General features: G+C 42.5%; 3 protein-coding genes and 1 pseudogene across 3 annotated transcripts; 3 read left to right on the top strand and 1 right to left on the bottom strand.

Moving 5' to 3' along the window:
* Positions 1–1,016: 1,016 nt before the first annotated feature.
* Positions 1,017–1,871, top strand: LOC109756444 (uncharacterized; annotated as a pseudogene).
* Positions 1,872–10,318: 8,447 nt separating this feature from the next.
* LOC109768468 (protein FAR1-RELATED SEQUENCE 5-like) lies at positions 10,319–12,385 on the bottom strand. The gene is made up of 3 exons (XM_073503498.1): positions 11,400–12,385; positions 11,196–11,284; positions 10,319–11,124 (listed from the first exon to the last, which is right to left on the bottom strand). Exons 1-3 carry the CDS (start codon positions 12,383–12,385, stop codon positions 10,319–10,321), a joined length of 1,881 nt encoding a protein of 626 aa, XP_073359599.1.
* Positions 12,386–18,972: 6,587 nt separating this feature from the next.
* Positions 18,973–20,241, top strand: LOC123494809 (protein FAR1-RELATED SEQUENCE 5-like). Its single transcript, XM_045231246.2, has one exon. It carries the CDS (start codon positions 18,973–18,975, stop codon positions 20,239–20,241), a length of 1,269 nt encoding a protein of 422 aa, XP_045087181.2.
* A 9-nt stretch (positions 20,242–20,250) lies between these two features.
* Positions 20,251–21,742, top strand: LOC141026657 (protein FAR1-RELATED SEQUENCE 5-like). The gene is made up of 2 exons (XM_073503497.1): positions 20,251–20,717; positions 20,833–21,742. Exons 1-2 carry the CDS (start codon positions 20,251–20,253, stop codon positions 21,740–21,742), a joined length of 1,377 nt encoding a protein of 458 aa, XP_073359598.1.
* The last annotated feature ends 3,371 nt before the right edge of the window (positions 21,743–25,113 follow it).

Here is a 25,113-nt window from a genome sequence, read left to right as displayed (position 1 = left end):
TGATGGTTATCGAGAGTTGGTTGGACTCTGAACCCCCCTTCCTGATCACATTCACCAGCCTTATGGCTGATTGTCCCATGAGTACTTTTGTTTGAATAAAGGTCTCAAAGTTCCCCGCAAAGACAAAGCAGAAACTAGCAGTTAGTCTTTTTTTTTAGGGAAAAGCCAACTAGCAGTTAGTTTGTTTTTTCAGGAAACAATGAGTAGTATATATTTTTTAGAGCAAGCAATCAGTAGTTAGACCCATGCAAACCCAAGTCGGCCCACAACGGAAAGCCTTATAAAGTAACGAGAGTCTGAGAGAGAGAGAACAACCCGTTTCCCTTCCGGGCGAAGCGGCCGGGCGGTTTCTTGAGGCGATCCAGCCACAGCGCCACAACGCCGGAGATCGAAGACGCCGGCGACAGCCCACCCCCACCGCCTCCCCCTTCCCATCCTGATCCGCAAGGTCTGTGTTGTGCTCGTTCTCTCCCGTACACATTTCCCTTGTTTCATCTATATGGGGTCATGCATGCATATGTCTACGAATCATCTAGAACTCGGCTCGCGCTGGATCTTTGGGTGCCCTGAATTAGAATGTATTGATCCGGTTAGGCTTTGATTTTCCTCAGAAATTGGCGCTCCATGCATGAAATGATCTTATAAAAATATCATCAACGTATCGGTCTCACGGTATAAATAATTGTCACCTCTTTTAACCTCATGTTCTTATAAATGATGGGCTTCGTTAAAAAGTGTCTACTGTTGTGAGACATTTGATAAACAGTACAGGTCTTATTATCTGATAACAAACGGCCTGAACTTTGGCATCCCACAAGAGTGTAGTCGAATCAAATTCCTTATTTTTGCTAGTGTATAAGAAGTTTCTTCATGCATAGGCCTGTTTTAGGCCCCTGAGGAAATACCAATTGTTCTTGCATGCTATATGTCTGTTTATTTTATCATATCCTTGAAATGGTTCATCGGTTCTGATATTAGGCCCTGAATTTGGTATGTGATGCAGAAAAGTTCCCATCATGCAGAGCCCCAGCAAAATGTCAGTGGTTTCTACTTCAATTAGCCCTGTTGTGTCTGGATTACAAGGTTGGGCCGATCTTCCGGATGGCCCGCTTCACTCAATTGTGGCTCTGTTGGGATCCTCCATTGACATTCTTGCCTTTGCTGCAACCTGCCACTCCTGGCGTGCAGCATTCTCTTCCTACCGATCTACATCTAACCTATGCACATTAATCCCACCTCTTCTTATCCGACCCGCTGGCCCTATCCAAGGTTCTTCTCTTCCTTCCATTTTTTCTGAAAAATGTTCTTCTGTTCCTGAGAATTCTCGATACATGCTACGCGTACGTAAAGTCATTGATGTAGCTAGCAACAATAGCACCCTTCGCTGCCAGATTCCTCAAGAAACTTTTGAGAACATGCACTTTGCTGGCTCTTCACATGGCCATCTCATCTGCTGCTACCGTGGAGAGTGTCTTGTCGTCGATGTGTTCACCGGGGCCATGGTTTGGCCTCCACGTCTCCCTTTCAGCAACGGCTACTATGGTGGCACTCTCACTGCTCCACTTACATCTCCCAACTCACATCTCCTTGTAAGCACTCAATCCTCCCTGTTTGATTGGCCCGTTGGAAGTGACTCTTGGGAGTAACTCCAACTGCCTCATGGGTGGATATACCAGATCGTGCAGTTCAACGGTCAGTTCATCGCCATGGACCATGATATGAGGATCTATACTCTGCGGTTAGCCCCTCGGTTAGGCCTGCGGGAGATATCAACTGAGTGGTGCAGCGAGATAGAGCCAGAATCTTTTGTGCAGGCATGGCTTGTGGTCTGCGGCGACGATCTCCTCATGGTCGACCATGTTGAGATGTAGATACATATGTGTATTTCTTGTACAACAAACCCTCCTCCTTCCATGTATAGTTGAGGACGTGGCTACTCTTTGTACTTATATATACGTGCATATTGCACCCGATCAATATATCGTGAGTTGCATAACCTTCTACATGGTATCAGAGCTTCCTCTCCTGCGGCTCTTCCTCAACAACCGCCGCAGCAGCAGCCCCAGCAGCAGCAGCGCCAGAGGCAGCAGCAACAGCCGCGCCCCGGGCCTGTCCAGCAGGAGCCGACGCCGCCTTGGGGGGGTGGCCACAACCCCTGGACAGGGTTTGTGCACGCCTACACCATGCCCGTGCCCCACCCACCCGCTCCGAGCCTCCTTGGGCCCGGTCCCTCCAGCCATCAGGCATTCTTCGCCGGTCCGCAACCCGGTCCGGTCGCTCCACCGGCCTACTACTCTCCTGCTCCGGTTGGCTATGGCGGGCCAACCACCAACACAGGCGTGACCGGCTCCTCCGGCTATCCCGCGCCGGTCTCTTATGATCCGGCCCTACTTGCTGCTCTTCATCAGCAGCCTCCGGTCGGGGCTTATTCCGGCGGTGGCGATTGGTTTATGGACACCGGTGCATCTTCGCACATGGCCGCTTACCCGGGTAACCTCTCTTCTGCGTCTCCTATTCACACTTCTTCTCGTATCATTGTCGGTAATGGTGCTGGTCTCCCTATCACTCATATTGGTTCTACCAGTTTTCCTTCGAACTCTAGACCACTTTATCTCAATAATGTTCTTGTGTCTCCTGAACTCATTCAGAATTTAGTCTGTGTTCGTAAACTTTCTCGAGATAACTCTGTAACTGTGGAATTTGACGAAGTTGGTTTTTCTGTTAAGGACGCCCTCACCCGGATGGTTCTTCACCGCTGTGACAGTCCCGGCGATACATACTCCGTCCAGCCTCCATCATCTTCACATGCTGGACCAGTTGCACTCTCCGCCGGCGTTGATCTTTGGCACGCCCGTCTCGGTCATCCTAGCTCCACCGCTCTTCGTCACATTATTAGGGATTTTTCTTTTACATGTAATAAAACGGATGCGCACTCTTGTCACGCATGCCGTCTGGGCAAACATGTTCGCCTTCCCTTTAGTGCTTCATCCACGGTTGCGTCGTTACCTTTCGAGTTAATCCATAGTGATGTCTGGACCTCTCCTGTTGCTAGTAATACTGGATTCTCCTATTATCTTGTTATTTTGGATGACTACTCTCACTTTGTGTGGACCTTTCCATTACGTAAGAAGTCCGAAGTTGCTGCCACTCTTACGGCCTTCTACTCTTACGTGTCTACGCAATTTGGTCGTCCCATTCTAGCTTTGCAAACTGACAACGGAAAAGAATTCAACAACACCACCATCCGCAATCTTCTCTCCACACATGGCACTGTTTTTCGTCTTACCTGTCCATATACTTCACAGCAGAATGGTCGGGCGGAACGCATTCTTCGCACTCTTAACGATTGCGTCCGTACCCTCCTCTTCCACGCATACATGCCACCTCGCTTCTGGCCCGACGCTCTTGTTACTGCCACCCTACTCATTAACCTTCGTCCCTGTCGCACCCGGTGGAACTTTACACCTCACCACCTCCTCTTCGGGTCTCCTCCTTCATACGACGGTCTTCGTATTTTCGGTTGTCTTTGTTATCCTAGTATTGCCGCCACCTCTCCTCATAAACTTGCCCCTCGTTCCCTTTCGTGTGTCTTCCTCGGTTACCCGGCTAACACCAAGGGCTATAGATGCTATGATCCGGTTTCCCACCGTGTCATCACATCCCGACATGTTTATTTCGACGAGTTGTGTTTTTCTTTTAAACAGGAACAGCAGGCGGCTCCTTCATCGGCGCCCGGCCCCTCTTTGGCCGACCCTGTCCGCCCTGGCTTTGTCCCACGGCGTAGGGCCGCGATCTCCCGGTAATTGCGGCTGAGAAATCTTCCCGCGATTTTCCAGTAGTACAAATCGCGGGAGAGATAATGCCGCTATCGCCCGAGATCGCTCCATTCCTTTGTTAGCCATCGCGGGGAAATTCTCTGCAGCTAAACGTTTTGCCCGCGATTTTAATCTGTGAGTATCATCCATCAAAACAAGTGTGTGTTCATCAATAGGAATGATTTTCATGAAAAGCGAGTACTAGTACATGTGCTGATAGCTGGGCAGGTACTTGCATTGACTGAAGAAGTTCATACTGAGAATATTAACCAAATATTTAAAAAACACTTTACACAAAACAAGTGAAAAAATATTAACCAAATATTATAAAGTGTTAAATGTGTATAGAAAATATGTTTCAGATGTATATAAAAAAATCTATAACAAACATATATGTTCAGTATGAAAAAAGTTGATCATGTATTTGAATTTTTTTAATCAGAATTTAAAAAATGTTAAATGTGTATAGAAATGTTTTTCATGTATACAAAAAACAATGTGTATGAAAACAATGTTGATCATGCATTTTAAAAATGTGAAAAGTGTGTCAAAAAATATATTCCTGATGTGTATCAGACAAATATTCCTGCTGTATAAAAAATGTACAAAGTACATTAAATAAAGTAGACACAGAAACATATATTTTCACAATTTTAATTATGTATTTGGAAAAACTTAAAAAAATCATATAGAAATGTTCGTGATGACTACGAAAAAATGTATGTCGTGTGTGAAAAATGTTTGTTGTCTTTAAAAAATGTTCATTGTTTATTTAAAAAATATTGACCATGTATTCAAAAAATGTTAATCCTGTAAATGAAAAATGTTAAACACATATTTAAAAGATGTTTTAGATCTGGACACAAAAAATTTAATGTCTATTCAGAAAACTAGACATAAAAAATATAAGTTTTGAAAAATCTTAATCATCTACTTGAAAATGTTAAACGTGTGTATAAAATATGTGCCTGATGTATATGAAAAATGTTTAATGTGTACTATTTTTTTACATGTGTAAAAAATAAACCTATGAAAATCAACAAAGAAACGAAGTAAAATGTAAAACCAATAATGAAATGAAATGTACCTCTGTTTTTTGTTGAAGTCTGATTAGATTTGTATATGTAGTTTTTCCTGTTCATGTAGAGGCATAGTAGTATCTAGTATCGATATCAAATAGTCCATGTTATGTAATTGTAGTCTGACCTGAGATGGAGTACAACTGGCGGGCTCACATAACTTTCCATTTCATTATTCTTTTGTGACCTACCTCTCTATGTACATTTGTTTCATCGGAGTACTGATATGTTGTAGTTGTAACCAAATATATCATGCTCACTATCTATGTCTTTTTTCGCGTAAATTTCTTGTTACATATTTTTTTACAAAAGTTAAGAACGGCTGGTAGAAAACCGAATAGAAAAAAAAACCATCTAAAAGAAAAAAATGCCTCCGACAAAAACAAAATAAAAATCAGAAAGAGCGCCCTCAGCGCGACACGTGGCGGTGGCTGAGAGCCATAGGTGACCTATGGGGGCAGATACTATTTAACGCCCGCAGGCGTCAAAAGGATGGTCCTTCGCTGAAGCAATTCGCCACTCGGGCCAGCCCACGTACAGACTTGGTTCGCTGATGTTTCCTTGTTTCTCGCGGGGTTTAGTTTTTAGTTTTTCTTCCATGTTTTTTTGCTTCGAGTTTTTTCACTGTTCTGTCCGGGTTTAATTTTTGTTTTCTGTTTTGGTTTCTTTTTTCCTTTCATTTTCTTTCGTTTACGTTTCCTTATGTTTATGCTTTTAAATATTCCGTAATATATATTAAAAAACACTTTCAAAACATGCTAAAAAATAAATATTTATAAAGTGTTAAATGTGTATAGAAAATATGTTTTTGATGTATAAAAAAATCTATAACAAACATATATATTGAGTATGAAAAAAGTTGATCATGTATTTGAAAAAATAATCAAGAATTTTTAAAATGTTAAATGTGTATAAAAATGTTTGTCATGTATAGAAAAACTATGTGTATCAAAAAAATGTTGATCCTTCATTTTTAAAATGTGAAATGTATATCAAAAATATATTCCTGATGTGTATCAAACAAATATACGTTCTTTATAAAAAATGCACAAAGTACATTAAATAAAAGTAGGCATAGAAACTTATATTTTCACAATTTTAATTACGTATTTGAAAAAACATAAAAAAATGTATATAGAAATGTTCGTGATGACTAGAAAAAAATGTATATTGTGTGTGAAAAAAATTTATTCTCTTTAAAAATGTTTATTTTGTATTTAAAAAATATTGGCCATGTATTCAAAAAATGTTAATCCTATAACTGAAAAATGTTAAACACGTATTAAAAAGATGTTTTAGATCTGGAAACAAATGTGCAATGTGTATGCAGAAAACTAGAAATAAAAATTATAAGTTTTGAAAAATCTTAATCATCTATTTGAAAATGTTAAACGTGTGTATAAAATATGTGCCTAATGTATATGAAAAATGTTGAATGTGTACAATTTTTTTTACATCCGTAAAAAATAAACCTATGAAAATCAACAAAGAGATGATGTAAAATGTAAAACCAATAATGAAATGAAATGAAATGTAAAATCAACAAAGTCTGGTTAGATTTGTACACATACTTTCCCCTTCCGCAAGGCTAGGGTTTCTCTTCCTCTAGGGCGATTTCGTCGCCTCTGAGTCTCCCTTCCCGACCGATCCCCCGCCCCCCGACACTACAAGAAAATCTACGTGTAGAGACGTGCAATTTCATAGCTAGAGACATGTTATTTCATCTCTAGGCAACCATACAGTCGATTTAGTAAAGCGTCTTTTGAGCGTCTTCTCACGGACCGTCTCAAAACATGTAGACACGCTAGCTAAGCGTGTCTACATGGCATGAGGCGCTATATTGAGACATTCAAAATCGTCTCTAGGTATGTAGAGACGTTATGCTAGATGCGCTCTATCACGTCTCTACGTAAAGACCTTCATTCGTCATGGGCCCATTCTTATACACGTTGTGTAGAGACGTCATATTCGTCTCTAAATATACATAAGCTTCTTTGTAAGCATGGAATATTTTACTTTAAATATTATTTGATTTATGTAGAATGTGCAATTATCATTTCAAATCCAGTTACTTTATCACACCACATATGCATGTGCAGAATGATCAACAAATATCATAATATAAAGGCATCTGCCCATATCAACCATTACAATCATAAGCAACAAATTTCATTATATAAAAGGCATCCGCCCATATCACCAATTGCATTCACAAGAATACCATTTGCACAATTAGCATCCTTAGTAAAAACAGGCAGTGGACTAACTAGTAGGAACAAACAACTTGAGTTCATAATTGAATCAAATCAGAGATTCATATGAAAGATACAAATAATTATGAAAAGATCTTGCAAACTAGAACAAAGTTTTCCTATGAAGCTAAAATCTAATACATAATTCAAATATTTGTTCATTTAAAGACTAATTCTTCTGTACTTGCTCCTGGCTCCTCCTATGCACTCCTTTTCTAAATTTTCAGCTACCCTGAAAAAGGAGGATAACAGAGAAATTTAAATGGCAGTCGACCATCCATTTGGAATACAACTTCCATCAGTCTTCACAAATTGTTTCCCCCGCATAATTCTGATGAAGTTTTAACTCAGAGTTTCCCTATAACCTGTAACACCTCTCCACTCGCCCATGCATGCAAGAATATCATAGTGGCTTATAACTGGACCATATACATCACATTACATATGTTTTTGAAAAAATGTTTGAGCGTACAAATTATTTTAATTTGGCTAGTAGATTTAGGAGGCTTTTTTGGTAATAAATCATCAATCTCTGGAGGGCCTTGTAAATTATCTTCATCTAGTCGTACACTTTCAGCAGCCTGCACTAAGATGTTCAAGCGTCGAAGCCACCAAGGTACCCTCAACATAATATTTTTGCCAAGACAATGTTAAAATCATATGTTAATCAACAAGCTAATGATCTGAACGTGTGTATAGAAACGTATGTCAAGGTCATGCATTGCAGTGCACTATCTAATAAACAACTGAACCATGCAAGATCCGATAGGAACATAACAGAGACTAGAAGAAAACAGCATACATATTAGAGGGGTCTGGCACAAATAGGTCGCCTTCTATGCAGAGAGCTAAATCTAGTAATATATCACCTTGTCCTATCAATACTGCTTCATAAATGAGTTGGCCAGCATACCAATTACTATGGAAAGAAACCAAAATGAATTGTTGTAAGCAATGTTCTGTTATGTAACTGTGACTGTTACATCAGAGATAAGAAAAAGGTAGCATGCATTACATTAGTTCATGAGAACAGAATTGCAGTGATAGAGGCAAATATTGAAATTAACACATTAAACTTTATGATTACCTCTTGAAACTAAGTCATGGTTCCTATACAAAAGTTTATGTTTAGTGCAAATTAACATGGCATACTTTTTACACCAGAGTGAAAACCGCATGGCTCGGTTACTCAGAATTTTGCATTCGTAAAAAAAGCAGAACATATGATTTATCGTGTATTGTATATATAGCGCATAGCTATTGCAGACCTTTGGATTTGCCTGCCAAATATATGCTAATCTGTCAACTTAACATTGATTTGTCAACGAAAATCTCAGCTATAGCTGAAAAGGCAGAACTTTTATTTGGTTCACATAATAACAGGGATAGTTACATATTACTACTCACCAGTAGGTAGCTCTGCGTCACTTTGGGTGAGATTTGATTTTGGACCCAAGGGTGCTATATCTGGAGCAATGGATGGAAATTAGGCGGACATCAGTACCTCAAGACAGTGGTCACATATTTCCAAGACCCCTGCAGGCTATACACAATGACACAAACCCGACGATTCAGCAGTGATGGATGTACCTATCTCAAGAGAAAGAAGAGATCTGGTTTGGATTGCTGTTTACAGGTTAGAGGTTTCATCTATCTACAAAGATATAGTAGGAGTTATCAGACTACCCAGTTTGCTTAATAACTACATTCTGCTTTTGCTTCATCCATATAATAATTTTGCTACATCCATATCAATTTTTTGCGGTGGTTGGATGTGAACTTTTTGCATTCACCACTCATGCAACACAAGAATAACTAGTATCATACTTGTTTTACCTTTTGTTTTCAATACTCATGCAACACAAGAATAACTAGTATCATACTTGCTTACTTTTTGTATTCATTTTTTACAGGAAGACATGGCGCGATACCGCATCGATGTGGCATACAACCTTTTCAGTCACCCAATGAACAATGCCCCAAAGGAGCGGGCGTTCAAGGATGAGTTGGCGGCTTGATTTTCTGGAAGGTTCAAGACGAACAAGCTTGTTTCTTCGTTAGGTCTAGATCATGTCCGAGGTGGTAGCGTTCTCATAGGATTAGAGTAGTGCGCGTTCGTATGTAAACTGTTGATACCTCCAGTAAACATATGTGTCCTTTTGGTATGTAAACCGATGATAACTTGATATTTGGATGATGCACTTATGTTTTTAATGGATGCGTTCTTCTGTTTGCCAACATGATCATGCATTGACAATTATTTTTTGTTTCGCTGGTTCTGAAATATGAAAATATTTCAAACTTCATCCATCGAAGTATCAAGGGAATCTCTGTGCATTTTTCCCTCAAAACATATTTTCTGAAAAAAATAATATGTGAATGCTACTTTTGTCACACACTTAAATTGCTGGAAGCTCACAGGAAATAGCTACAACCTTCTGTTAGATTTGTTGCAGAGCCAAAATATACATTTTTACCTGCAAATTAGCTACATCCCTACAATATTTTTTGCTGGAAGCATAATGTAAATAAGCTTCCTTCCCAACTTTTGTTGTACAGCTAAATCAACACTTTAAATCATTCAAGGCTTTTCCTTTTCAAACTTGTTATTTTGCTACAACCATGTTTTAAAAAGCTTCAACCATGTTTTGCAAAAAGTTTCAACCATGTTTCCTAAAAGCTGCAACCATATTTTGAAAAAGTTTCAACCATATTTTGAAAAAGTTTCAACCATGTTTTTCAAAAGCTTCAACCTTGTTTTTCAAAGGTTCAACCATGTTTTTCAAAAGCTTCAAACATGTTTCCTAAAAGCTGCAACCTTGTTTACAGAAGCTTCAACCATGTTTTGAAAAAGCTTACCCCATGCTTTTCAAAAGCTTAAAACATGTTCATTATAAACATGGATCAAGCTGTGGTTACAACAACCATTGAGTACTATTTTAAAAAAATATAAGGAAAAACCCACATTCTGCCTTTTTTTTACAAAAAAATTCTACAAATTTTGGCACCATCATACTACAAAAAGTAAGCTCTCAGAAACATATAACAATAAGAATTTTTTTTAAATCAACTCTTGTAAAAAGGAACATTCTGCTTTTTTCAAACCACGCATGTAGTAATATGTTGCAATCCCACAAAACAAACATTCACAGCTAGTCAACACAACTTTTTATCATAAGTCATGGGGTGTTACAAGGCAATTCATCATTTTTTCCCTCATGAAAATATCCTCAAGTGTAAGAAATGTTTCGACGCCCGGAGCTTTCGCGCTCGCACTCGCAGCAAGAAAAGCTGCAAGGAGTTGGCAATCCTTCACGTTGTGATCTTCATCTTCACAATATTTGCATGGAGTCTTCTTTTCCCTTGGCTTTGGAGCTTTCTTCATTTTCGCTGCGTCCTTCTTTGCTTTCTTCTTCATTTCATCTTCTCGAATCTCAATTAGTGGCTTCCTGCGCTTCTCTTTCTCTTTTGGCCTCCCTTTCTTTTCTGACTTTGGTGGGTTCCGCAGTCCTACGGGGGGTGGATCCCGCTGACCTGTACTTGGACCCCCTGAGACTTGTGCATTTTTTGCATGACCTTGGGCTTCTTCGTCTCCTGCAACCCCATCAGTTTCTCTAGCTTTTATTGCAGCAACCCCAACACTGCCCTGATCAATTAGCCCAGAGACAAAACTATAAGCTTCATCATTGAAGCATGCATCAGAAGCGAGTTTCCCAAACTTCCGGCATAGAGAGTTAAACTTTAGGGTGTTTGTCGTGGGGACGCCGAAATGCATAGCTCTATGCCCATCGCCCGGTTCAGGCGCAAGGTCGGTTGCTCTCTTAGACCATCTTGGAAGCATGTAAGTCGCAGGTATCGTTTGCACGTTCAGGTGCACCATGACACGGATGATATGTGGGCAGATCAGCCCACACATCTCAAACATGTTGCAGGTGCACATGTATGTCTGATCTTTAGGGGCAACACGCACCGTGTACACTTTAGGGTTGACGCCATAATTGCAACAATGCGAAACCAGATGACATCCCCTTGCAGCTGATATTGCAGACCATAGCCTGTTGATTTAGCCAACAGTTTTTGAAACTTGGAAAATACCTCTCTGGTATAGAAATCTGCAGCTTGCTTTTCAATGTTGTAACTGCAAACAAAAAAGCTTCCAACATCAATAAGAATTGCTACATATGTTTCAAAGAAATGCTGCAGCCCCACTGTACTGGAAAACTAAAAAAAATGCTACATGACTTTGGACTTACTTTCCCCAGAGTGGCGGCCTCGTCGCTTCATTGATGAAGCCAGCATTGTCTTCACGATCAAGCATTAGCTCCTGGCAAAGCTCAAACTTCTGGACAAATGTCCAAACCGAGTCTCCATGATGATTTAAAGTCTTGAAGTAGGAATTCAGGCCCTCGGACCGCCCGGTTGTTCCTGTGAATGGGAAGAACTTATTCCTAAAGTACACAGGAGCCCACATCTCCCTGCTGTCCCACATGTTCTTGAGGTGTTTCTTATCAGCCACACCAAATAACTCGACCATCTGCTTCCACCGTTCTTCAAACTCCTCAATGGTATCTGAATCATTGATGCAACCATAGAATGCTTCAGCAAAAGGCTCATCCTTGCCCAGCATCTTCCCTAGTTTCGTCCTTGCAACCCGGAAGATGTGCCACTTGCAACATCTGTGTGTTGAATTTGGAAATACCATTGAGATGGCTTTAGCCATTGCCTGGTCTTGATCAGTCATAATGTTCAACGGATGCTCGTTATTCATTGCCAACATCCATTGCTGGAAGACCCACTTGAAAGTTTTGATGGTCTCATCAGGCAACAAAGCGCACCCCAAGCAAACAGTATGTGTGTGGTTGTTAATGCCAACAATCGGAGCAAAGGGCAAGTTGTAGCGATTTATGCAGAATGTGGTGTCGAAAAACACACAATCTTTGTACTTTGGATACAAGGCCCTTGTTCTCCCATCAACCCAGAAAAGCGCCCTAACAGCTCTATCTTCTTCTAGCTTCGAGAAAAAGAAGTTGGGATTCTCCACTTGTCTTCTCTCAAAGTACTCGATTGTCAGCTCCAAATCACGCTCTGACAGGCCCCTTCGCAGCTTTGCTCTTGCATTTGTCACATCAGTCTTCACGTACGGCAAACTCCTTGGATCGCAACACCGTGCATCTCCAAGCAAGCCCATCATATTAGCCGTTGATATGTTGCGATAGTGCAGTGAAGTGATGTACTGCATGTCTGCATCCGGGATCTTTCTGTGAGAGCGGCAAAATCTCCGACGCCCCTTTACAAAATCAGCTGGTGTGTGTGATCGGCCTCAAAAACTGTCACAACCCAGCTACCGTCTTTGAGGTTAACATCCATACAAGCCTTGCAATCATACCGCTCCAACCGGTTTCTTTTCCTCTTGTCGCTCACATCCATATAGATGCCAGCTTGTTTGCTTGCAGATTTTTTGTTACTAGAATAGCTCATATCAACATCTTCACACTGATTTGTTGCAGCCCCGTCAGAAATGCTACCACCAACATTCTTCGAAGGATTTTTCTGTGAGTGTACGCACTCAAAAACTCTATAGATTAGAATGCGCTTCTGCTCCGAGCTATTTTTCCTACTATGCTTTGATGTCACAATGCGAGTTCCAAAGCCCATCTTCGAGGCATATTCATTGTAAACACGCTGAGCTTCTTCAACATTGTCAAAAACCATTCCAAGAAAAGGGACAACTGGCTGTGATGATATATCTTCATCTGGTTCGTCAACAAGTGTTGCAGCATTTCCATTGGCATTGTCACTAGCCACACGGGCATTGCCATGATTTGGAGCTACACCATCCGTGTTCAGCTGCAACGAATCGTCACTATCATTTCCCGGAGTACCATTCAGATCAATTCCATCATCTTCGTCTTCGTGCGCAACATTTTGCATATCATCATCAAGGAAAATTGATGGCTCCACAGCAACATTCTGCAACAAAATCAGCACCCAAGTCATTTTTTTGCTGCATGAAAAAACACGCAAAAAGCGCGAACAAAAAAAGTGGACGCAGCATGTCAACCACAATTCCAAAACAATTCCTGCATGCAGCATTTTAGGATGTAGCATGCAACATTCAGCAAGACGCATGTAGCAAGTGCAACACATACTTGTAACATTTTACTAGCAGACAGCAGGAAGATGCTTGCATTAATTGACAACATCTCAGAAACATTACACAAAAATCAAACACAAGTATGCTGAGAACATCTCTTTTTAATCTCACGCTCATCAATTGAAATCAAAGGTTGCAACATTTTTTTGTGAACAAAAGGATCTAGGATTTGCAATTGGAATTCATACCAGATCAATTTCATCCCGACCATGCCGTGCTGCATCTTGGAAGACCACATCAGGGTTTTAGTACCGTTGCAGCACCGGTCCACTACCACCAGGGCCTTGCCGCCTCAGGGGACTCCGGCCATGAACGGCAGCGGAGCTCGAGCCCAAATCCATGGCGGCAAGGAGGTCATGACGTATGTAAGACATGATTGAAGCAATCCCAAGGCGGCTTGATAGGTGGGGGAGCCCCTCCTCGACGTGATTCGGCCGCGGGAACGAATAACAGGCGGATCTAGCCGCCGCCGCCGCGGATCGGGGACGGGCAGTCGCGGGGGGATCCAGCTCCCCTGTTTTCCTTGCTGTGGCTGTTCGTACACGGTCGCAACAAAACTGTTCTTTTTTGCTGCAACGGTTGCTTCAGTCCGTGTATGCGCGTAGATCTGACGGTCCACGCAAACCGCATCGGACGGCTGGGCCTCGACCGACCCAACAGTTGGGCCGGTGCGCCGGCGCAGATCACTGCCCATAATTATATGACTCAGAAAATTTCAGGAGACGCGGGAAGTTTAGGCGGTAAAGAAAATAGATTGAGAGCGCCAAATGTGATTAGGAGAAAATAATTTTGTTGGCAGCAACCAACCACATATGGATAAATATTACTGTATTTATTTCTAAAAAAGGAAAACATAGGGTTTGGGTCAAGGATTGCCGGCGGCGGCCAAATCCTACTGCGGAGGCACGCCACAAAGCGGCGCGGAGGCCGGCTGACGGCATTCGGCAATAGCCCTGGCTCTGACGCATCAAGAGGTGGTGGATTAGGGCCATCTGGCGCCGGAGTCAATGGCGCCGACCAATCCCACGACGGTGGCAGCCATGGCAGGGCTCGGAGCTCGCAGGGGAGAGGCCCTAGGTCACAGGCTTGCTGTGGAGGACGCCTACGTCTTCTGCGGCAACTCGGGATCCTCGGGGAGCGGAAGATATTGAGCGGGGCACTTCAACGGCATCAAATCAACGGCGGCGGTCCGAGACCGGAGGCGGGGAAGATGACATTGTGGCACCCTATCCGGTCCTTCACTATTCGAATTCATTGGCTAAGAGGACGAGGGAATCTCGTCAGATCTTCCTAGAGAGGTCATGGCACTTGGGGTTGCCGTTGGACGCGTGCGTGGCTGACGACGGCAACCTGGGGGCTCTCGGGCGTTCTTGTGGGAGAGGGCTAGAGACGGGAGAGAACTAGGGCGAGAGAGAGAGAGAGAGGAGGGGGAGAGCACGGAGATTGGTGTGGAACTCGCGGCCGCAGGGGCGCAGGTTGGGGCATCGGGTTCGCCGGAGTTAGCAGAGACATAGGTGTGAGAGAGAGAGAGAGTTTTCCTTTTTGTTTTTTCTTGCTAGGCCCACATGTAAGTGAGATAAAAAGAGGTGAGAGGGAGTGAGTTTTTTCTTTTTTTTTTCTAGGGAAGAAGTGGCCCACATGTAAGTGACATACACAGTGAGGGTAAAAATGTCCAGGAAACGTCCCTTAGACGGTCAAAGGCCTTTGACCGAACGAAAACACATTGAAAGGTATTTCCATAAGCGCACATGACGAAAGAGGGGCAAAGTTGAGCACTATTTTTATTTCTGAAGTCGGACGGAAATTATGGGGGGGGGGGGTGTGGGGAATGTAAATATCCCTTTTCTATACTGTGACGAAATTTTGAAACCTCAAACTATTTTCGATAAATGTCATTCATTAAAAAAAATCTGAACAAGTTTTGAAAGCCCTAACAAATTTTGAATACTTTAAACATTATTTAAAAAATTAAAATAAACAGGAAAGGAAGAAAAGAAAAAAGAAACAGAAAAAACGAAAAAGAAAAGAAAGTATGGTTCGAAAACATGTGCATCTTATTAGTAGCAAATACTACTGTTTTTACCATTCGAAAAAAATACTACTGTTTATAGCAAAATAAAAATAAACAAATACTACTCCCAGCTTAATTTGCTAGCACACGCGTCCTCATAAAAAAAACCTGGGCTGCTATAGCCTGGACAGCGCTATTTATATACAAGAGCATTCATCCAGATTTTATGAAAAGAAGGCCCTTAGTGTGGTGGCTTGCTCACGCAAATTTTGGCCGTGGGTTGCGGGTTGGAAACTTCGTGTGTCACCCATTTTTATTTTTTTAATCTTATTTCTCGCTACTACTGACATATGGGTCCCAGACTGACGTGGCCCCGGGGCTGATGTGTCATATGGGAGAATACGCGATATGTACGTAACATGTAGAGCCAGGAGGACCATATTGATCATGCATTTTTATGTACGGAGACCCTATTGAAGCAGTACGCAAGTTCCAAAGTTAAGTTAGACGTCGCCGGCGACTATGAGGATTATAGATGACAATTATCTCCTAAAGCTTCCGGAAGCTAAAATTCTCGAAGCCAATTTGAACTCTAGTGTATTTTTGTGAAGCGAGGGAAACCCAGCTTCTCGTTAACAAGAACCTGGAGTTGAACTTATTTAAGGCTGTAATGTCACCGACAAGAAAACAATTATTCAATCTCCTGGAGCTTCTCTTCGCTCGGCCAGGACCGCACGGTTCGGCTCGCTCACATCTCCCCTGTCCCTCACGTTCTCCTCTCAAAACCTCACCGCCCCATTCCCGCCGCCACGCCTGGCTGCCCTTGTTGCCGGCCAGATCTTCTCCTCCCCCTATAGATCCGTTCTTCCCATCCCGTTCCCCGCCGGATCCCGCCCTCGGCGCTGCCAATCCCGCTGTCAGCAGGGAGCTGCGACCCCATGCGAACGAGGACCTAACCCTGACGCCATTGATGCCCTCCCCAGCGAGGAGTGGTCTGTGTGTAGTTTGGCTCGAAGTGGGCTCCGTCTAGCTGGCCCAAGGTGGCAACAAGAGGCCTGCAGCATCCCCAGTTGGGCTGCCAGCTCAACAGAGCGCTGGGAGAAGCTGCCTCGCTGCCGAACGTTTCCATGTCGCCACGATAAGTGAGAAGCCAAGCAAGAAGTGGGATTTCAGAAGTTTTGGAGAAGCTGGGGAGTTTCGGCCCGTAATATCCATATAATTTAAGAAAAAATTATAAATCTCGTGCAGTCGCAGATCGAAGGGGCTGAGTACGATTCAGAAAAATAAGATTTGTGTCCTCGCCTGGTGAGCGTGACGCGGGAGTAACAATAAAAAGAAACTCATAGACCGAAGTGGCAACAGGAGTGTACGTCGTCGGGCCATTGACACCATCGCATACGACCCGTCGAGATGGAAAGGCTATGCCAACGAAGTGCCATAGTGAAACTCTAACCCTCGCCTATCTACGAGCTAGAACTAAGCCCCACTTTTTTGCAAGGGGAATTGCGTGCATTCGGGGATAATTAAGGTTTTCTGTTTTGACAGGAGAATATTACAAAGATAATATAATATTATAGAGGGTATTATTAGGGTTACAATCAAATACAAAAATGCCTCTCGATTCATTCTTTGTTGCAGTTACTTGGGTCATGTTTAAATTTTAGCACAACTAATTTTAGTAGCTATCTGATTTTTAAAAATATGATTATTCAAAATTCTCACAAGCCTAAGATAAGAATAGAGTCATCTACTAAAGCGTCTCACAAACCGTCTCTAAAGTTAATAAAAATTACATACTTATTTTCTAAATGACTAATTATAAGAAAAGTTTGTGGCGCTAGGTAAGCGTCTTAAGAAGCGTCTTTAGCCCGCAAGTGTTCATGGGCATAGAGACGAATACAAATAGCGTCTCAGAAAAAGCGACCATAGATGGTGATTTTGTTGTAGTGCGAGTGGAACCTCGATCCTCCTCCTCCTCGGAAGCGATGGATCCTCTTGCGGACGCCCTGTTGGGCACCAGTGCTGGGGCGGCTCCTTCAGAACGCCGGATCTTGGAGATTTCATTGAACAACTCAATCTGGAAGAGGAAGACTTTGCTGATCTGGTGATAGATGAGGCTGATCCGGAGATCAATGACAGCGTGAGATGGCTTGCGCTGGCTAGGGTTCACACCGATAAATCTTTCAGCCAGGCGGCTTTCTACAAGGATATGCGTGCGGCTTGGAACCCTGCGCAGCCGGTGAGGTTTCGCCCGGTTGGTCCAAAGCTTTTTGTTGTGCAGGCATCATGTTTGCACTAGTAGAAAAAGGGTCAAATGTTCAGATCATTAGTACCGGTTTGAATTTGAGTCGGCACTAATGTGTCCATTAGTGCCGGTTCCAACGGCTAGGCAAGCCGCTCTCATTAGTACCGGTTCTTGCCGAACTTTTAGTACCGGTTCGTGCCACGAACCGGTACTAAAGAGAGTGGTGGCAGGATGTTATCCGTCTGGGCCCCTCCAGCACCTTTAGTACCAGTTCATGGCACGAACCGGTACTAAAGGTCGTCCTATATAAACTCTTCGTCCACCCGAGCTCGCTTCTTCCCCCTTTCCCCTCTCCTCTGTTCTTCCCTTCCTCTCGAGCTCATCACAAATTTTGCCCAAATTTTGTCAAGATTTGAAGGCCCCCATCCATTCAAATGTTCACAAAGGTTAGCAACTTTGTCCTTTCATCTCTCATTGCTAGATTAGCTCTTGCAATGGTTTATATAGTGATTAATTTGTGGGTTTTAGTAATTTGGGAGGAATTATATGTGGTAGTATTTGATTTAGGGCAGTGATCTGCACCGGCGCACCGGCCCAACTGTTGGGCCGGTTGAGGCCCAGCCGTTCGATGCGGTTTGCGTGGACCGTCAGATCTACGTGCATACACGGATTGAAGCAACCATTGCAGCAAAAAAGAACAGTTTTGTTGCGACCGTGTACGAACAGCCACATCAAGGAAAACAGGGGAGCTGGATCCCCGCGCGACTGCCCGTCCCTGATCCGCGGCGGCGGCGGCTAGATCCGCCTGTTATTCTTTCCCCGTGGCCGAATCACGTCGAGGAGGGGCTCCCCCACCTATCAAGCCACCTTGGGATTGCTTCAATCATGTCTTACATACGTCATGAACTCCTTGCCGCCATGGATTTGGGCTCGAGCTCCGCTGCCGTTCATGGCCGGAGTCCCCTGAGGCGGCAAGGCCCTGGTGGTAGTGGACCGGTGCTGCAACGGTACTAGAACCCTGATGTGGTCTTCCAAGATGCAGCACGGCATGGCCGGGATGAAATTGATCTGGTATGAATTCCAATTGCAAATCCTAGATCCTTTTGTTCACAAAAAAATGTTGCAACCTTTGATTTCAATTGATGAGCGTGAGATTAAAGAGAGATGTTCTCAACATACTTGTGTTTGATTTTTGTGTAATGTTTCTGAGATGTTGTCAATTAATGCAAGCATCTTCCTGCTGTCTGCTAGTAAAATGTTACAAGTATGTGTTGCACTTGCTACATGCGTCTTGCTGGATGTTGCATGCTACATCCTAAAATGCTGCATGCAGGAATTGTTTTGGAATTGTGATTGACATGCTGCATCCACTTTTTTTGTTCGCGCTTTTTGCGTGTTTTTTCACGCAGCAAAAAAATGACTTGGGTGCTGATTTTGTTGCAGAATATTGCTGTGGAGCCATCAATTTTCCTTGATGATGATATGCAAAATGTTGCGCACGAAGACGAAGATGATGGAATTGATCTGAATGGTACTCCGGGAAATGATAGTGACGATTCGTTGCAGCTGAACACGGATGGTGTAGCTCCAAATCATGGCAATGCCCGTGTGGCTAGTGACAATGCCAATGGAAATGCTGCAACACTTGTTGACGAACCAGATGAAGATATATCATCACAGCCAGTTGTCCCTTTTCTTGGAATGGTTTTTGACAATGTTGAAGAAGCTCACCGTGTTTACAATGAATATGCCTCGAAGATGGGCTTTGGAACTCGCATTGTGACATCAAAGCATAGTAGGAAAAATAGCTCGGAGCAGAAGCGCATTCTAATCTATAGAGTTTTTGAGTGCGTACACTCACGGAAAAATCCTTCGAAGAATGTTGGTGGTAGCATTTCTGACAGGGCTGCAACAAATCAGTGTGAAGATGTTGATATGAGCTATTCTAGTAACAAAAAATCTGCAAGCAAACAAGCTGGCATCTATATGGATGTGAGCGACAAGAGGAAAAGAAACCGGTTGGAGCGGTATGATTGCAAGGCTCGTATGGGTGTTAACCTCAAAGACGGTAGCTGGGTTGTGACCGTTTTTGAGGCCGATCACACACAACAGCTGATTTTGCAAAGGGGGCGTCAGAGATTTTGCCGCTCTCACAGAAAGATCCCGGATGCAGACATGCAGTACATCACTTCACTGCACTATCGCAACATATCAACGGCTAATATGATGGGCTTGCTTGGAGATGCACGGTGTTGCGATCCAAGGAGTTTGCCGTACGTGAAGACTGATGTGACAAATGCAAGAGCAAAGCTGCGAAGGGGCCTGTCAGAGCGTGATTTGGAGCTGACAATCGAGTACTTTGAGAGAAGACAAGTGGAGAATCCCAACTTCTTTTTCTCGAAGCTAGAAGAAGATAGAGCTGTTAGGGCGCTTTTCTGGGTTGATGGGAGAACAAGGGCCTTGTATCCAAAGTACAAAGATTGTGTGTTTTTCGACACCACATTCTGCACAAATCGCTACAACTTGCCCTTTGCTCCGATTGTTGGCATTAACAACCACACACATACTGTTTGCTTGGGGTGCGCTTTGTTGCCTGATGAGACCATCGAAACTTTCAAGTGGGTCTTCCAGCAATGGATGTTGGCAATGAATAACGAGCATCCGTTGAACATTATGATTGATTAAGACCAGGCAATGGCTAAAGCCATCTCAATGGTATTTCCAGATTCAACACACAGATGTTGCAAGTGGCACATCTTCCGGGTTGCAAGGACGAAACTAGGGAAGATGCTGGGCAAGGATGAGCCTTTTGCTGAAGCATTCTATGGTTGCATCAATGATTCAGATACCGTTGACGAGTTTGAAGAACGGTGGAAGCAGATGGTCGAGTTATTTGGTGTGGCTGATAAGAAACACCTCAAGAACATGTGGGACAGCAGGGAGATGTGGGCTCCTGTGTACTTTAGGAATAAGTTCTTCCCATTCACAGGAACAACCGGGCGGTCCGAGGGCCTGAATTCCTACTTCAAGACTTTAAATCATCATGGAGACTCGGTTTGGACATTTGTCCAGCAGTTTGAGCTTTGCCAGGAGCTAATGCTTGATCGTGAAGACAATGCTGGCTTCATCAATGAAGCGACGAGGCCGCCACTCTGGGGAAAGTAAGTCCAAAGTCATGTAGCATTTTTTTTAGTTTTCCAGTACAGTGGGGTTGCAGCATTGCTTTGAAACATATGTAGCAATTCTTATTGATGTTGGAAGCTTTTTTGTTTGCAGTTACAACATTGAAAAGCAAGCTGCAGATTTCTATACCAGAGAGGTATTTTCCAAGTTTCAAAAACTGTTGGCTAAATCAACAGGCTATGGTCTGCAATATCAGCTGCAAGGGGATGTCATCTGGTTTCGCATTGTTGCAAATTATGGCGTCAACCCTAAAGTGTACACGGTGCGTGTTGCCCCTAAAGATCAGACATACATGTGCACCTGCAACATGTTTGAGATGTGTGGGCTGATCTGCCCACATATCATCCGTGTCATGGTGCACCTGAACGTGCAAACGATACCTGCGACTTACATGCTTCCAAGATGGTCTAAGAGAGCAACCGACCTTGCGCCTGAACCGTGCGATGGGCATAGAGCTATGCATTTCGGCGTCCCCACGACAAACACCCTAAAGTTTAACTCTCTATGCCGGAAGTTTGGGAAACTCGCTTCTGATGCATGCTTCAATGATGAAGCTTATAGTTTTGTCTCTGGGCTAATTGATCAGGGCAGTGTTGGGGTTGCTGCAATAAAAGCTAGAGAAACTGATGGGGTTGCAGGAGACGAAGAAGCCCAAGGTCATGCAAAAAATGCACAAGTCTCAGGGGGTCCAAGTACAGGTCAGCGGGATCCACCCCCCGTAGGACTGCGGAACCCACCAAAGTCAGCAAAGAAAGGGAGGCCAAAAGAGAAAGAGAAGCGCAGGAAGCCACTAATTGAGATTCGAGAAGATGAAATGAAGAAGAAAGCAAAGAAGGACGCAGCGAAAGTGAAGAAAGCTCCAAAGCCAAGGGAAAAGAAGACTCCATGCAAATATTGTGAAGATGAAGATCACAACGTGAAGGATTGCCAACTCCTTGCAGCTTTTCTTGCTGCGAGTGCGAGCGCGAAAGCTCCGGGCGTCGAAACAATCCTTGCACTTTAGGATATTTTCATGAGGGAAAAAAATGATGAATTGCCTTGTAACACCCCATGACTTATGATAAAAAGTTGTGTTGACTAGCTGTGAATGTTTGTTTTGTGGGATTGCAACATATTACTACATGCGTGGTTTGAAAAAAGCAGAATGTTCCTTTTTACAAGAGTTGATTTAAAAAAATTCTTATTGTTATATGTTTCTGAGAGCTTACTTTTTGTAGTATGATGGTGCCAAAATTTGTACAATTTTGTTTGTAAAAAAAAAGCAGAATGTGGGTTTTTCCTTATATATTTTTTAAAATAGTACTCAATGGTTGTTGTAACCACAGCTTGATCCATGTTTATAATGAACATGTTTTAAGCTTTTGAAAAGCATGGGGTAAGCTTTTTCAAAACATGGTTGAAGCTTCTGTAAACAAGGTTGCAGCTTTTAGGAAACATGTTTGAAGCTTTTGAAAAACATGGTTGAAGCTTTTGAAAAACATGGTTGAAGCTTTTGAAAAACATGGTTGAAACTTTTTCAAAATATGATTGCAGCTTTTAGGAAACATGGTTGAAGCTTTTTGCAAAACATGGTTGAAGCTTTTTAAAACATGGTTGTAGCAAAATAACAAGTTTGAAAAGGAAAAAGCCTTGAATGATTTAAAGTGTTGATTTAGCTGTACAACAAAAGTTGGGAAAGGAAGCTTATTTACATTATGCTTCCAGCAAAAAATATTGTAGGGATGTAGCTAATTTGCAGGTAAAAATGTATATTTTGGCTCTGCAACAAATCTAACAGAAGGTTGTAGCTATTTCCTGTGAGCTTCCAGCAATTTAAGTGTGTGACAAAAGTAGCATTCACATATTATTTTTTTCAGAAAATATGTTTTGAGGGAAAAAATGCACAGAGATTCCCTTGATACTTCGATGGATGAAGTTTGAAATATTTTCATATTTCAAAACCAGCGAAACAAAAAACAATTGTCAATGCATGATCATGTTGGCAAACAGAAGAACGCATCCATTAAAAACATAAGTGCATCATCTAAATATCAAGTTATCATCGGTTTACATACCAAAAGGACACATATGTTTACTGGAGGTATCAACAGTTTACATACGAACGCGCACTACTCTAATCCTATGAGAACGCTACCACCTCGGACATGATCTAGACCTAACGAAGAAACAAGCTTGTTCGTCTTGAACCTTCCAGAAAATCAAGCCGCCAACTCATCTTTGAACGCCCGCTCCTTTGGGGCATTGTTCATTGGGTGACTGAAAAGGTTGTATGCCACATCGATGCGGTATCGCACCATGTCTTCCTGTAAAAAATGAATACAAAAAGTAAGCAAGTATGATACTAGTTATTCTTGGGTTGCATGAGTATGGAAAACAAAAGGTAAAACAAGTATGATACTAGTTATTCTTGTGTTGCATGAGTGGTGAATGCAAAAAGTTCACATCCATCCACCGCAAAAAATTGATATGGATGTAGCAAAATTATTATATGGATGAAGCAAAAGCAGAATGTACTTGTAGCACACTAGACATATGGATGTAGCAAAAAAGCCTAGTAGGTACGAACTTAAACCACGTATGAAGCAAAAACAACACATGGTATTCTTCTATTGCATGAGTATTGAAAACAAAGAAAGTAGATTGTAACAAAATGACAAGAAAAAAAATTAAAAATGTGTACCTGCTTGAACTCTCTCATTGACTTCCCATCATAGTTCTCCACATATTTGAGCCCAAAAAAGCCACAATCACATCTGTGAGATAAAAAAAAGTTCTCCATCATACTTCCCATGAGTAGTTGAAAAAACAAAATGTTGAAATGGAAAACATGATTGAAGCAAAATTCAAAAAGAAAACTCACAGGGTATCTTGCTTTGGGTAATCCTCTAGGTCAACACGGGCGAAGGATCCAACATTGACATTGAATTCGCTGCACTCTTGTGCGAGGGTTGCAAAGTTTGTGATCTAGCACCGAAAACACACACAAAAGTTTCAAAAAATAAAATGAGGTGTGTAAAGATGACAACATGGCATTTATGTAGATGAATCAGAAGGGTAAACAGAAAAAATAGAGAGCATGAGCCTACCAGTTTATTGGCTTGCTTCTTCAAAGGAGATTGTTTTCCTTTTGAATGGATTGAGTCAAATACATTCCACTGCTTGTGAAGCAAGTTTACGCAAACAACTATCCAATGGCGATCATGCACAATTGTGAAAAAGAGCTGGAAAAAACAAAAGAAAGGCAAAAAGGTACTCAGAACATGTAAAAAATGTTACAGCCGCGTCGCATCATTGGATCATATTTGGAAGTATTTTGTGGTGTAAACAAGGTTGAAGCTTCGTGAAACTTACGAGGTCAAACTTTTGAACCTTGAACATTTTCATAGCCCTTTCAAGCTCAGCCATGAGTTTTGCTGGTTGGAAGGTTGATGGGTCTTGTTTTAGTAGGATCTACTTGAAAGATACAACAAAATGGTTAGTGTGTGTTGCAACGAAAATGTGAAAGAAAGAAAGGAATGAAGCATTGCTTGTTTTTACAAAAGCTTACCCCCGCGTGGACTGAGAACATGTATTTCTTCACATCCCTTTCTTTTGCTGCACGGGATGCGAGGTTGTCCATCTCGATACATAGGGACATAACCTCATCATTCGTATCCCCGCGAGGCTTGAAGCATACAAGGAATTTCTTGTATCCAATGAAAAATCCACCTAGCTTGATGAAAGGTGTCCTGTTACCATAGATGCAACCGAATGAATCATTTGTTTCGAGCAGGAAAAAAATAGAAAGCAAAAACAGATAGGGCTTAGTTAGCTCACACTTGTTCATTGGGTTGTGATTTCCTCAATGGTTTCCCATGCTTTACAAACTTCTCATACATTTCTGCAGCCTTGTCGACCTTTTGCTTCTTTGCCTTGGTATTTTGTATGGCTGGAACTTTGGCCATCCTCTTCTTCCTAGTGTTCTTGTCATGTGTGCTAGGGCCACTGCTTGCATCAGCAAAATGCTCTTCTATAGCGACCATCTTAGGAGCTGTAGGAAAAAAATAAAAATGGATGAGTTTGCAAGAGATTGTACAAAAAGAATTTGTTGGAATCACACAAATGTGAAAAAAATGATATGGAGAAAAACAAAAAGAAATGATGCAAGAGGAAGGAAGCATACTTGGGCTGTCATCATCGTTTGAAACAGGAAACACGGGGATGTTTGCATAGATGGGGCTGACTGTGCTCTTCTTAATTGTAGGCTCATCCGTGGAATGCATCATCTCATAGTCTTCGGAGCCCTTTGGGAACAACTCACAGGATGGCTCGTCGTCCCAAATGCCGGCTGTCGCACTCCTGGGTGCATCATAGAAGAGTGGGGGGCTGTGAGGT

This window comes from Aegilops tauschii, chromosome 7, assembly GCF_002575655.3.
Source record: "Aegilops tauschii subsp. strangulata cultivar AL8/78 chromosome 7, Aet v6.0, whole genome shotgun sequence".
Taxonomy (NCBI): domain Eukaryota; kingdom Viridiplantae; phylum Streptophyta; class Magnoliopsida; order Poales; family Poaceae; genus Aegilops; species Aegilops tauschii.
This window is presented reverse-complemented; position numbering and strand designations above follow the sequence as displayed.